The sequence below is a fragment of the Anomaloglossus baeobatrachus genome, chromosome 1 (assembly GCF_048569485.1).
Source record: "Anomaloglossus baeobatrachus isolate aAnoBae1 chromosome 1, aAnoBae1.hap1, whole genome shotgun sequence".
Lineage (NCBI taxonomy): Eukaryota > Metazoa > Chordata > Amphibia > Anura > Aromobatidae > Anomaloglossus > Anomaloglossus baeobatrachus.
In genome coordinates this window covers 560,481,703-560,497,354 of record NC_134353.1, presented here as the reverse complement: position 1 = coordinate 560,497,354, position 15,652 = coordinate 560,481,703, and the positions used below count along the sequence as shown (strand labels likewise).

Sequence of the window (15,652 nt, the reverse complement as noted above, 5' to 3'; positions counted from 1 at the left end):
CTGAGCACGTTATTCAAAGACACCAGAAATGCAGTCACACACATTCTACAGGCTGTGCCCATACTGTTTCTGCTTTTTTTGACATCCATTTCAGCCTTTTCCTCAGTCACCACAGTTCACCGTTAGGTCCAATGTGACATTATTCGATTTTTCCATAGACTTACATTGCGCATCGAATATTCGCGAATAGTCAAATAGCGCCGACCTGTTCGGCGGATATTCACCGAAACGGATATTTTGATATTCGATCATCCCTAATGATGATCCCTTTTTACAAGAATAATCCAAGTAAAAGAAGACGGCTTCAGAATCCAATAATGGTCAACTTACTTTATTATGTCATCATCACAAATACAGAAACCTCAGCAATATTTCGAACCATAGTATAAATTTGCTTCAAAGATCAAGATCTATACTAGGAGTCAAAACATTGCTGATCTTTCTGTAGCTAGATGATTTAATAAAGCCCTTCGATAACTGTTGAAGGCTAAAGCCACTTTTTACTCGGATCTGACTGAGCATCATAGCTTCCATGTTATCCAAAGGCCACTATGGGGTTTTTTGCACAGATATTGTGTCAGAATCCACATTAAAAAAAAAACACATCAAATCTGCTTGCAAGAAAATCCTTTATTTTTTCTGCATTTTTTTAACCCCTTCGCCCCCTGGTGATTTTCCGTTTTTTTGTTTTCATTTTTCCTGCCCTTCTTACAAAAGCCATAACTTTTTTATTTTTCCATCAATATAGACGTATGAGGGCTTGTTGTTTTGCAGGACAAGTTGTACTTTTGAATGAAACCATTCTTTCTGTCCCACATTGTATTGGAAAACAAAAACAATTCCAAATGCGGTGAAATTTAAAAAAAAAAGTGCAATTGTAAAATTGGTTTTCAGGATTTTTATTTACCATGATCACTATATGGCAAAACTGACCTGGGAATATGATCCCTCAGGTCAGTACGAGTTCGTAGATACCAAGCATGTATAGTTTTACTTTTAACTACCGTAAGTGGTGAAAAAAATATTCAGAAGTTTGTTAAAAAAAAAAGATTTGCTCTATTGCTGCCATTTTCCGAGACACATAACGTTCTCATTTTTCAGGATCTGGAGCTCAGTGATGACTTATTTTTTGAATCTTGAGCTCAAATTTTTAATCGTATCATTTTTGGGTAGATACAAGTTTTGATCGCCTGTTATTGCATTTTAATGCAATGTTGCATCGGCCGAAAAAATGTAATTCTGGTGTTTTGATTTTTTTTTTTCTTGTTATGCTGTGTACCGATCAGATTAATTGATTTTAGATTTTGATAGATCGGGCATTTCTGAACGACGTGATACCAAATATGTATATTTTTTCTTGTTTTATTTTTAATTGGGCAATAGGGGGTGATTTGATTATTTTGATTTCTTTTTCAATTTTTACATATTTTCACAAACTTATTTTTTTCTTGATTTTACCAGTCATCTTAGAAGATGTTATGACTGTACTGTCTGATTGCTTCTGCTGATCAGAGAGATTCTTCAGAATCGCTCTGATCAGTAGAAATGCTGGTCTCCTGTGAATGGCAGCAGAGTACCGACAATCACAATGAGTCATGACATCAATAAGGGTAATGAGCTGACCCCACGCTGTCATGAAAAACCATTGGCACACCATGATCATGTCACGAAGCTGCCGATAATGGCGAAGAACAGTGCAATCCCCACTTGAGCACTTTAGATTGTGCTGTCAGAATTTGACAGCGCAATCTAAGGTTAACAAGTGGGGGTGGATTAGAGATCAGAGAGCCTATAAACTGCATATGTTGGCTGATCAGCCAACATGTGCGGTGAAACGTGGGTTCACCATGAGAGCCCACATCAATTGGGAGGGAGACCTAGGACGTATATATATATATATATATATATGTCCTAGGTCATTAAGGGGTTAATGTCCATTAGAAAAAGCATCATGTCAAGTCTTTGATATGTTTTCATTAGTAAATTGTGTCAAAATACTAGGCTTACATTTGGTCAATTGCTGTTGGTTTGAGGTCCAGTTTTTACATGAACAAACAGCACTCAGACCAAAAAATTGTTTGTGTGAACATACCATTCCCCAGATCTGAAACTGCATGTAACCATCCTATTTACATTCCTCAATGGTTGCACAAAAATGGCAACTATATAGATCTACGAGTTATTACCCCCTTTGTTTCTAATTAAAAGGTATTTATAAGAGAATGACATGTTTTTTGTGTTCTTTTCCCAGACAACTACATTAAAGAAAGGTAATACATATACTGTTTCTATATATCCTGCTAACATATATGAGATCCAGAAGTAATTCTATAAGCAGGACATATACAGTGCTGATTAAATGTTTGGACGCACCTGTTCATGCAATGTTTTCCCTTGTTTTTATTGGAATGTGCACGTTAGATTTAGGGCGGCTTTGCACGTTGCAACATCGCACATGCGATGTCGGTGGGGTCAAATCGAAAGTGACGCACTTCCGGCGTCCCTTTCGAGATCGTTGTGTGTAAATGCTAGATGATACGATTAACAAGCGCAAAAGCGTTGTTATCGTATCATCGTTGCAGGCTCCGACTTTTTCATAATTATGCTGCGGCGGCAGGTACGATGTAGTTCCTCGCTCCTGCGGCTGCACACATCGCTGTGTATAACGCCGCAGGAGCGAGGAACATCTCCTACCTGCCGCCAGCGGCTATGCGGAAGAAAGGAGGTGGGCGGGATGTCTACATCCTGCTCATCTCCGCCCCTCCGCCGCTATTGGCCGCCTGCCGTGTGACGTCGCTATGACGCCGCACGACCCGCCCCCTTAGGAAGGAGGCGGGTCGCCGGACAGAGTGACGGTCGCAGGGCAGGTGAGTGCATGTGAAGCTGGCGTAGCGATAATTTTTGCTATGCCAGCTATCACAATATATCGTACCTGCGACGGGGGCGGGGACTATCGCGTGCGACATCGCAGCATCGGCTTGCGATGTCGCAATGTGCAAAGCCCGCCTTAGACTGGAGACAGCAAAATCACAAAGGATCACAGATAGAAACAAGCAGTAAAGAAACATGTGAGAAATAAACCAGAATATGTGATTAACCTTAGATTTCTTAAAGTACCCCTATTTTACTCTTATGACAGATTTGCATGCATACTCTTGGCATTCTCTCCACCAGCTTGATCAAGTAGTCACCTAGAATGGCTTTTCAACACTCTTGAAAGTGTTCCTAGGGTGCTGAGCAATTGTTGCTTGTTTTACCTAAAGTTTTTTGTCCCACTCATTCCAAATCACCTCAATTGAGATACATCAGTCTTTCCCCCTTTCTCTTGGTCAGATATCCCTTTGCATAGCCTAGAGTTGTGTTTTGGATCATTGTCCTGTTGCAAAATAGAATATACCCCAGCACAAACCATAGGGGTTGTCACGTTGTTGCTCAATGCTGTGCTAGCTATGCCAAGTAAGTGTGTCTTGAATTTGAAATACATGACCAACAGAGTCACCAGCAAAGTGCCTCCACACAATCACAAAGATATAGTGATTGGTACAAAAAATCTAAAATTTGTAGTCACCAGATCACACCACACATTTTCACTGTTCTAACATCCAAGTCTTGCATCGTTTGAAACAAACTCTTCTTATTTGCAGTCCTCAATAGTGGCTTTTTTGCTGAAATGGCATGCTTTTTGTAGTATCATCCAAATAGTAGATGTTGACATGTGGCAGCTATTGGATGTCTGTGCATCATTTATGAGGGCTGTCATCTGTAGTGCTGTCAACTTGTGGTTTCTGAGGTGGTTAACTCTGATGAACTTATCCTCTGCAGCAGAGGTAAGTCTGCTGCAGAGGATAAGGGTTTATGACCCACCCACACCGGGGCCGTGGGGATTACTCGTCACTGGGCCGGTGTAGGGAGGAATAGATGTCACAATGGCCATGCCCGGCTTCATGACCGCAATGGTGTCAATAAAAGATGGATGAAGGGAATATACAGGGGAGAGTAGAGTTTATATTCGTGATGCCACCTGTGGTATGTGGCCAGTTATGAGCCGTCACTGCATGAAGTATCCTCTGGGGCAGGTGGTAGTGCAGCTTGGGTGGTACAGCTCTCCACAGTCAGAGCACAGGCCCCCAGGGAAGTTGGGAGTAGTAGTCTCTGCAGCCTTGCAGAGTGGCGAGGATGGAGACGCGGGAAGGATTAGACGACACAGGAATTGCAGTCGAAGTTCTTTACTCACTGAAGCATCACCACCTTTGGAGTGCTGGGCTCCACTGTCATGGGCTCCAAGCCGATCCCGGATAGTTCAGAGGTCAAAGCCGATGCTTTGTTCTGTGCGTCCTTCCTATTGGTGTTCCCTCTACCCCAACGCTTGAAACGGGTCATGGGTGCTTGTTGCACTCCCCACAAGCCCTGAGATCCCCCTTCTTTATTAAGAACCCAGGGTGAGCGCTCCAGCTCCAGACAAAGGGTCCCTTGCTCCTCCGTGTCCTCTTTCTATCTATGTTTGTTGAGTTCTCCCTCCTGTCTCCTTCTCCTGTGTGTGTCTGTCGCCTCACCCCCCTACAGGTGCCCTGCCCCCCCGGGTAAACTGGATTAATGGGCAGGAGGTCCCATACCTCGTGATGGCCACCTCCAGCATCCTACCCTAACCCAGTCCCAGTTATGGGGCAGCTGACTGAGAGTTGTATGGATTGTAGTGGTTACCAGTGATGACCTCCTCCATACCCAGGAGGAATACTACACCTCGGCTGAGGTGCAGTGCCCTTTGGCGACTGAACCCTCAGGGGTGCCACATTTCTTTTTCTTGGACGGTCATCATGCCAGCCAGTTTCTTCATAGTGATTGATGGTTTTCTTGATTGCACTTGCGGATACTTTGAAGATTGTAGAAATTTTTCAATTTGAGTTACCTTCATGTCTTATGGTAATGATGGACTGTCATTTCTGTTTAGTTAGCTGAGTGGTTTTTGCTATATTTTGACTTAGAATAGTTGTTGGATAGAGTTCAGCACTGTATGGAACTGTGTACTATCAATGCCTCTCCAAAAAACATCTGTTGGTCTCTAGCACTTTCTCAAGACCAGTGATTCCACAGAAGAACCTTTGAAGAGGCATACCTGTTTATTGGAAGCTATTTTGAGCAATCTAAAAATATGCATATATTTTGGTTTGGTTCACATGTGTTTCTTCACACCTTGTTTCCATATGTGTTCCTTTGTGGGTTTTCTGCCTTCAATCTGAATTTACAAAGCGCATATTCTAATAAGAAAAAATAAGACCGTAGCATAAACAGGTGTGTACATACTTTTGACCAGTACTATACAGATACTGTGCGCCCCTGAGGCTTCAGTCGCCACAGGGTACTGCTCCTGACTTAAGGTGCAGTGCTTGACTCGGATCCAGAGGAGGTCGGTACCGGTTCCACTTACACAACTCATACACACAACCAGGTTGCCCTCCCTGTGGAGACACGTGGATCAGTGGGTGCTCTCGCCTGCTGACCCGGCTGCCTTTAGAAAGACAGCATGGCCAGGGCTCATCCCAACTAAATGCCCGACCTCCTTAACCGTGGGTGGAACACTACTCAGATAACACAGGATGAGGGAATCACAATATTAAGACTTTATTGGATCCCCAAACAATTAAAGGCATATGGCACATAACCAGCAAAACCACAGAATGTAACCGGCAACAGTTTCTCACCCTTCCGCTGTCTCACCAGGGATTAGAAGGTCCGTGCCTCAGAGCTTCCAGGGCTACTTACTCCAAACCAGCAGCACCCCGCTTTCGGCGGGCATCCACCAAGAATGGATTTAGAGGCTGGCTGAGGTCCGCAAAGCCTGTAGTCAGGTGACGGGATTGTCCCAAGCTGGATTCCTTCATATCTCAGCCGAATCCTTGCATTTGATGCTGAAGTCCATGTAGTATTATAATCCAGGTTCGGTTATGGCTTGCCAATCGGATCCGCAGATCCTAGATTGGTATCATGTAGCAAGAGTCTAGCCGGGTAATGGACAGTCCTCCTTCTTATACCCCTGAGCTCTCCATTCAGACCATTGGAGTCTTCACGATTGGTCGATAAGACTGAGCTCTTATTGGCTAGATTTCAAGCCGTATACAACATATCCCTAGTAGTAATGGTCTTACATCGCATCTAGCTTACATATAGTGATACAATGGGAGTCTTGCATAATTGATTTATCTAGGTATCTGACCTTCACTGGCCAAGGCAATTACATGAGTCAACAAGAACTTTAACACTAGACTCCTAAAGCTGGTGTCACACACAGCGACAACGACAACGACGTCACTGCTACGTCACCATTTTCTGTGACGTTGCAGCGACGTCCCATCGCTGTCGCTGTGTGTGACATCCAGCAATGACCTGGCCCCTGCTGTGAGGTCGCCGGTCGTTGCTGAATGTCCAGCTTCATTTTTTTGTCGTCACTCTCCCGCTGTGACACACACATCGCTGTGTGTGACAGCGAGAGAGCGACGAAATGAAGCGAGCAGGAGCCGGCACTGGCAGCTGCGGTAAGCTGTAACCAGCGTAAACATCGGGTAACCAAGGGAAGACCTTTCCCTGGTTACCCGATATTTACCTTCGTTACCAGCCTCCGCTCTTGCAGCCAGCGCCGGCTCCTGCTCTGTGCACATGTGGCTGCAGTACGCATCGGGTAATTAACCCGATGTATACTGTAGCAAGGAGAGCAAGGAGCCAGCGCTAAGCAGTGCGCGCGGCTCCCTGGTCTCTGCACTGTGACATGTAGCTGCAGCACACATCGGGTTAATTATCCCGATGTGTACTGTACCTAGGAGAGCAAGGAGCCAGCGCTAAGCGCAGCTCCCTGCTCTCTGCACATGTAGCACAGCGACGTTATGATCGCTGCTTCTGCTGTGTTTGACAGCTAAGCAGCGATCATAATAGCGACTTACAAGGTCGCTGTTACGTCACCGAAAATGGTGACGTAACAGCGACGTCGTTGTCGCTGTCGCTATGTGTGAACCCAGCTTAAGAGTCTTGTAGGAACAATGAGAGGCTTATTCCTGTTTATAAACAAGATATCATAATTTCTGGCTGAATTTTAAGAAACTTAACCCATGCTAGGCACTGACAGAGCCCATGCCGGGGGAGGAGCAGCCACCAGGGGGAGTCAGGAGCCAACACAACAGTTAGGGAGTTCTCCAGCAGGAGAGGGAGGGAGCAGTCGGGTTTTACCAGTGGCTCCGGTGGGACGCAGGAGTCAATATGGTCACCAAGGGGAGAGCTTCATTGCTCCCTCAGGACCGGCGCAGTGCAGGGTGCAGAATCCTAGGGTGGATTATACTTCAAGTTGTCCACCAAAATCTGCAGGCCAGGGAGATTGCATGCCCCTCCAGCCCCCACAGTTCCCAGAGGACAGTGCTGTATAGGATCTTGGGTCGTGTGCCAAGGCAGGCCCCACAACGAAACCGCGGCACCTGCATACGGGACGGGAGTAGAACACTTTTCAAGAACCGGGGTCCCCAAGAGCTTCAGGCCATGGGGATCCAACACCAAGCTCAAAGAGGAAAGGCCCACCGTTCACTGTACCGATTCTGACCTCTAAAGGATTCAGGTTTGACAGGTACTTCCTGGGTGAGCGGCATAACTGTGAGTAAAACACCGGGAACCCACAGAGACTGTCTCTGCCTGTCATTCCGGGCGGTGGCGCCCCGCACTTCGGAGCCTGCCATTACTACTCCCCTCATCATCCTCCCCAGGGTCCGCTCCACCTGTGGGGAGCAGAAACAACTCGGCTGCTACTACCATCCGCCCTGGAGGACAGCGACAGCAGTGGCGGCTATTCCCTGGCCGCATACCGCAGGTGGCGTCACGAAATCAACCTCCACCCTCTTCCATCACCACCCCCTCCTTTATTGTACATCTCGGGGCCATGAAACTGGGCAGAAAGGACCACCCCATGACATCCCCAGACCTGACATCATCGAGCCTAGCGACGAGTAATTTAACCATTGCCCCGTGGGTGCTACAATACCATTAAAAAATCCATGTTTCCTCTAAAGGGTTGCACATATGAAAAGTAATAAACACACTGTCTGATACTCTTTCTAGGTCCACCTCCGAGCACAGCTTGTCTGCCAATGTACACAACACAGGCCTCTGAACTTCATGTGATTGGTTACAGTCACGATGTCACCTCTGCAGACAGTAAACAGAGACTGGAGCAACAGAAAAGCAGAGTTGATCCTAACGTAGGTAAGTATCAGTGTGTTTAGTATTTTCAATATATGCAAGGAAAAAATATTTTCTTGGACATCCCATTTAAGTAACGACAGAGTATATCTATCTGAAATAGTTAAAATTAGACAATATCCATTGCTTTTCTTTAAGAGTACAAAAAATTATAATATGTAAAAGTTGTATGTGGCTTAAAAAGTTTTTCACATACAAGATATCTACAAACGTGAGTACACCCCTCCCATTTGTGTTAATATTTTCTAATATCTTTTCATGAGACAACACTAAGGATATGACACTGATACAATGTAAAGTAGTCAGTGTACAGCTTGTGTAAAGCCTTGTGCGCACAATGCATTTTTGATGCATTTTTGGTGCGTTTTTCTGCCGTAAGGTGCAGATATTCGTGAAAAAAATGCAGCGTGCGCACATACTCTTACAATGTAAATTTGGTGTGCCCTATAAATAACCCAATACCCAGCTATAAATGTCTTAACTGCTGACATCAAAAGAGAGTTGGGGAGTGTACAGTAGAGCCACGTGAATGCAGTTAATCTCATTATATCCATGTCTGTGGTGGGTTTATTCAGCCTCAGTAAGTTACTATGTAAGCAAGTCATTCACTAACATATTAGTCTGCAAAGGTTGCAGGAATCTCTAATAAAGTATAAAAGTATTAAGTATCTCCATTAGTTACAGTAGATATCCCTTATTAGCTACTGTATGCTCTTTTACAGGGAAAGAAATCAATGAACATGATGGATACCATGCATGATATGTAAGGGGCATTTATTACACTTACCTGCATAATGAAAGGCACTGGATCAGTCTGCACTTGTCCATCCTTTATAAATCCTTTATTTGTTTTATCCATAACTAGAAATGTAAACTTGTCAATCTGAGCATCTTGTCCTCCATGTCTGTAGGCAACATCCATATTATCAATATCTTTCTGGGTGAAGTTTTTCTTCTGGATTGGTACACCTCTTAAATATATTTGTCCATATTGTGGGAGGTTGACAAGTAAAAACGTGATATTCTCCACTGATGTATCTGGGTCAATTGCATGAAGAATTTCTGGGGTGATCAACGCCATCGATCCTTTCACTTGTCTAAGACCATAATTCTTGGACAGCGTTGGAAGAGTTTTGTCTACCATGTCCACAGCTATATCCATGGTACCAAGCTTTGTTCGCAGCCCATTGCTGACAAGGAATCTAGCAAAAAGAGGCAAGGGAGCCTTCAGCAAGTGTTCCTGTTTCACCATCTACACAAAAGAAATGATAACATACCTTTACTCAGGAGGTTTTCCATAAGCTTGTTTGGGCAACTCATGTTCTGAGGTCTACGTTTGTGCCTATGGTTTGTTGCATCCGGGGTTCCCTCTGAATCACTTTTTTTGAGGATTCAAATGAAATCCCCAGACAGACTACATAAACACAGTGTGAACAGGACCTAACTCTAATTTTAAATCTTGCAGAATGATTAGCAATTTTTACATAAAGCAACCAGGAGCTTCACCTATTCAAGCACCACTACAGACTTTTTGGGGATTTTTTAGCGCCAGAGTGGTGTTTTAAATCTAGTCCTTCGTTAATATACTTACTCTCCAGAGTTTTCACCTTTTTTAGTGCGGCTCAGGTCCCGCACCTCCATCTTGTGTCCATAACTTTTTACTGGACGGAAGTCAGAAGTTACATCACGAGCACTCAATGTAAGTCTAAGAGAGACAGAACAAGGCTGTCATAGACATACATTGTGTTGTGACCTCCGGGACGCTCCATGAAACACTGGAGCTGCTGGAAGGTCACAATTTGATGGAGACTAATCGGAACGGTGGCAATAATAGAAAAAGACCCCAGAGGGTGAGTATAAGACAGGGAGCAGGAGACCTAGATTTAAAGAACCACTCCAGCTATGAAATAAAAAAAAACCCACACTGTAATAGATGAACAGTATAGTATTATCATCTTCTCATTCATTTTTGTCCTTCCCATTTTTGACGTTTTGTGTGAAATCATGTCCAATTTTCCTTTTTTCCTCAGTTTTTTTGTGTTGTTGCAATATACACACAAAGGAAATAAATAGTTTTCAGGGAGAAATAATTAATTTTCTAGAACAATTTTACGGGAGCCATTACTGTGTGCTTCATTTGCTTCTGAATTTCTTATGATTTTCTCAGGAAGTTTAAAGCTCTTTTTCATCCTTATAATTCTATGTTTGATTATATATTATACATGATCTTTAGTACTGCTGGTCCTATCATACATAGAGATGGAACATGGAAATGTACATGTAATCTTTTACTGATCATCGATTGCTGGAAGCCTATTTACATAGTTAGACCAAAGAAAATGATACACAGTGAGAGATCTATACTCGATGGCTCAGGGTGCATAGGCTGCCTTGGTTCTCAACAGTACGAGTCCTTTTTACATAGAGCGATGCACCGTCAATAAAAATGATCTTTTATGCTGCATAGATTACTATACCCCAGTAGCGTAGCTACTGGAAAGGCAAAGGATGGTTGGTTCTATCTGCCTGAGGATCCTCAGGATCCATGGGTAGGTGAGTGTAAGATTTTTTTTTATTTTTATTTATTATACAGTATGTGGGAAATACTGGGGCCATATTACAGTGTGTGTGAAATATAAGGGGACAATCATACAGTGTGGGTGATGCTGAGGACCATATACAGTGTGGGTGGAGAATTCTGGGGGCCATATTACACTGTGGGGGATCATGATACAGTGTGCGGTGATACCGTTAGCCATGCTTCAGTGTGGAGGAAATACAGGGGGCCATGATAAGGTGTGGTAGGATACTGGAGGCTACTATACAATATGGGGGAAATACTGTGGGTCATGTTACAGTGTGGGGGAAATGCTGGGAGCATATTACAGTGTGAAAGAAATACTGGGGGCCATATTACAGTGAGGTGAAATACTGGAGGCCATATGTGTAGTTAAGATGTTAGTGGCCATCAGGAATCCATATTCGTAATCTGTCTTTTAGAAACCCTTTAATATATTAGACTATAACACTTTAGTTTATATTAGCTTGTTTTACTGTAATTTTTCCAGACACCTGGAGTTATAGTTCTAGTATCAATGTTTAATGAGAAAGTACATGTTTATAGTATCACCCAGTACCACATAGTTCTCTTATCAATGTTTAGTGAGAATGTACATGTTTATAGTATGGTAAAACATCTGAAAGCAGGAGCCTTTGGCATGTCTCATCTGGTGACATATTTGTCCGGTGTAGATTGACTTCTGAAGAGTTGGCCACTCAGAAGAAGGATACTGTATTGGACAAATGGAACCTGTTAAGAGTTTGTTTAACTCTTGGTTAAGCAAGCATTTATTTTCAAGATTTAAACTAGTGAAAATTCCAGCAAAGTCAGAAGCCTGTTTACCTGTGGACTAAAAGGGGATGCCTGTGACACCACAGTGTGGATCCCAGGAGTTTCTCTGTCTTCGCTGTTTTGCTTCTCACAGCTGATGTTCCCAGACATATGATGTGTTGCTCCTGGTGAAGTTTTTTTTATCTAGTGTGCAATGTAAGTACTTTACCTTTTGTGATTTATTTTATGCAAAAGTGTACAGAAAATGACACTATTTCCTATTTTCTGTAATCATTGAATCATTATAATAAAATTAATAGCCTTCTTTAAAGCCATATTTGACCCCTTTAAATATTTGGCAAAATAAAATGACAGTGTGAGGAAACTACTGGGGGTCATATTACAGTGTGGGAAAATATTGTTAGCCATATTACAGTGTGAGGGAAATACTGGGAGCCATATTACAGTGTGAGGAAACTACTGGGGGTCATATTACAGTGTGGGGAAATATTGTTGACCATATAAGGCTATGTGCGCACGTTGCGTACTGGCCCTGCAGAAATTTCTGCAGCGATTTGAACAGCACACATGTGCTTCAAATCGCTGCAGAAAGAGTCCGTAGTGAAAAAAAAAAGCCGATTCCATGCGCTTTGAGTGCAGCCTCTCCCATAGACAGAGCAGGCACTGCAGGCAGAGCGCAGGAAAGAAGTGACATGTCACTTCTTAAAACGCGCACTTCGGGCAGCAGCCGAAGCGCTGCGCTCTAATACGCCACGTGCGCACGTCTCCTGCATAATCTTCATAGATTATGCTGGGGATGCAGGATGCATGCAGTTACGCTGCGGTGCAGATCGCAGCGTAACTGCATGCAAATACGCAACATGCGCACATAGCCTTACAGTGTGAGGGAAATACTGGGAGCCATATTACAGTGTGGGGAAACACTGGGAACATATTACAGGGTGCGTAAATACTGGAGGCCATATATCACTGTGTGGGGAAATACTGGGGGCCTATTACAGTGTGAGGGAAATATAGCGTGGGTGGATACTAAGGCCATATTACTGTGTTGGGGAAAACCTGGCAGTCATGATACAGTGTGGGGAAAATACTGAAGGTCATATTAAAGTGTGGGGGGATACAGGAGGCCATGATACATAGTATAGTGATGATTTTCAGTAACGGCCCAGTTATCTGCTAAGGGTCCCCTATATCTATGATTAGGCTGTGCCACCATAGTTGTACACATGGTTACCTTGTTAAGGGTCTACTCAAATGGTTGCCCCCCAGCTGAACACATAGCAGCACCTCTGCTTTACTCCATGACTTAGTGTTTTGCTCAATTATCGGGTGATCAGCAACCTGTTTACAAGGCAAGGAAATCATGAAAAGAGAATTTTTAATAACACTCTTTTACAATTATCTTGCAGTGTAAATTCCCCTTAAAGCTTTTTATACTATAGTTATGGCAGCCAGTAGTTGTTACTATAAAATAACGTAAAAAAAGAGAAGCTTAGGTGAATATATAAAACCTAACATAACGACAACTAAAATTAAATTGAATGAAATAATAAAAAAATGTTCCGTAATATTGTTTGCAGTGGAAAAAATGCATCTGGCTTTTTTATATTTTTATGTAAGAATTTATTTGATATATTTATATATTTATTTATGTATTTTTTTTATTTTTATTTTTTTATCAATTTAACTAATAATGAATGACAAGACTTCCCACAACTCACAGATATTATTGACTAAGCTGAAACAGTTAAAATATGAGAGTGAAAGACTTTGGTGCTCAGCAGGGGCCACATCTTCAATGGAACATTACAGATCCTCTGTGCTGCCTGCAGCTCCATGGTGATGGAACTGGCTACAGAGGCTGCCATCTGTCATGGAATTTGAAAAGATAAAGAGGGGAAATAAAGCACAGGAGCAGTAAATAGTGCCAATTCAATGCAAAATCAAGCCAGCGTGTCAAAATGGAGGACATTTGCGTCTGTAGTTGGCATAGCGCTGCCGGCACCTGATGTCAGGGGTTGCTAATCACTCGGTGTCATCTGTCCAAACAAGAAGTGCCACATTCTTCTTCCAGCCCAGAAGCATCAGACAATACATAGTAATATTTCTGACGAACGGAAAGTGCAGTAGTGGAACATAAAATCTGATGGCTCAGACACGCAATAATTGATGCTGCCCTGGTTCTTCTGGCCTTCTACCCAATACAGCCAAGGGAAGAACACCAGGTTAACAGACTCAGGGGTCTCTGCCAGATTTCTAACAGCTAGAAATGTTAATTAAAAGAGTTTTAAAAATTAACACGTCTTTGTTTTAGGGTCCCTAATTATATTTTCATTTTAAAACAGCCTGGCCATACCGGTTTTATATCAGTGACTTGGACTGGTGACAATCTCCTGTGAGATGACAGTGTAACACCAGGTGCAGTCGTCCCACTACCAGATGCATGGGCTGCTGAAACCCTTCATTAGCATTCATACTTTATGTCTCCAATTTTTGGTTATTAATTCTTAAAGGATTATTGACAACAGAACCCCGATGCTTAATGTCCTCTCTGTTTTATAACATGGAAGAACACCGATATTTTATTCTTAGATATGAGGAACAAACTAGGGGCAGAAAGTTTTTTGTTAATGGGATTTTAGGAATTTCGATTTTTGGACTGATAAAGAGCATGCTAATAAGGAATATTGATCCGGTAGCCTGAAATGTTAGACATTTTTCTTGTTGAATTACTGGGTGATTAGCAAATGCAACATAGTGTGGTATTTTGGAGCAGTCTTTGTAGAGTCCTACAAAAATGTGGTGGTTTTTCACAAAAATTCATGTATTCAATTAGAATACTTCTATGACCTTAGGTATCGTATTAAACATGAATATGGGATCAGACCTCAACAAGCATCAGATTGTAAGCAGATGACTCGGGAAGCTTCAGGACAAAGATTCAGTCACACTTTACATGCTTCTATAGTGCCAAGAAAACCCAGGCTACCTAGTGGTCCCCTGGCACTGGAGAGATTAGGTTAATAAATCATCTGCTAGCTCTGAAAGAAAAGACAGACAGGAGAGGCTTGCCATCCAGACACCTACTTGAACGTATCAGCAGCAGCTGCAGCTTTGCCATTGTGGACATAGCAGACAGTCTGAGCGGCCACATCCATCTGACTGAAGCTTGTTATGGGAATTCCATGGTGGTTGACATATTCAATCTGCCCGTGCTGAGGTGGTGAGGAGACAACATAGAGCAGCTCCTCTGGCTTGTCTGTGCCATCAGTGACCAGGAGAACATTAGTGCTTAAGATGACCCTGTCTCCTCTTGACACATGAAGTGTTTTCACAAAAACCGCAATGTCTCCTGATGGTAAAAACAGTGGGAATTTTATTGTAAAGTATATTAAGAAGACTTCTTCAATTAATTTGGCTTTATGCTTTTCAACCTAAACTGCATTTAGCACTTTTATGCATATAAGAACTCAGCTGTTTTACGGAATCACTGACAAATAGGATGGCACTGTATTAGATTTGTACTAATGGAATACTGCTAATGATCAGTGGCATCTATAGGAAGAAGAGTGCATGCAAATATTAATCAACAGCAGCCCTGTCCAGTGAGGGGAGAGGGGATATTGTACTGATTGCTGGGGGCTGACTTTTGGAATCTCTACGAAACACAAACAAAAGGATATAGCTGAACTCTGTAAGCACCAAGACATATGCAAACACAGAATATATGAAATTTAAACTGCAAAAAGCTATATAAAAAATTCTAATTCTTGTGTGCCCATCAACCGCGGCAAGGTGACCTTTTTTGAGGGGAATCTCTTGTCCAATCCCGCTCTAGCTCTCCAGAGTGGGATGGGGCTGCCAGAAATAGCCAAACAAGGAACTTTGCTTTCTAAGCAATGATCGGAGCAAAGATAAAATATTAAACTGGGGGGCTCTGTAGGGCCCCGTTCTCAGGATCCAGAGCCCCTGGATAGTGGAGAGTTTTACTGTGTTGGAATACATTTTTTACGTTAAGATCACCTCATGCACATTAGAGTATACCAATATTGACAATGTTGAAGGACT

General features: G+C 42.9%; 1 protein-coding gene across 1 annotated transcript in view; it reads right to left on the bottom strand.

Moving 5' to 3' along the window:
• FREM1 (FRAS1 related extracellular matrix 1) overlaps nucleotides 1-15,652 on the bottom strand; it is a 289,664-nt gene that overhangs the window by 95,784 nt on the left and 178,228 nt on the right. The window contains exons 24-25 of the mRNA XM_075316948.1: nucleotides 14,672-14,936; nucleotides 9,020-9,434 (exon numbers count right to left, since the gene is read on the bottom strand). Of these exons, the coding sequence (XP_075173063.1) occupies nucleotides 9,020-9,434; nucleotides 14,672-14,936 (680 nt within the window). The remainder of the gene's footprint in view (nucleotides 1-9,019; nucleotides 9,435-14,671; nucleotides 14,937-15,652) is intronic.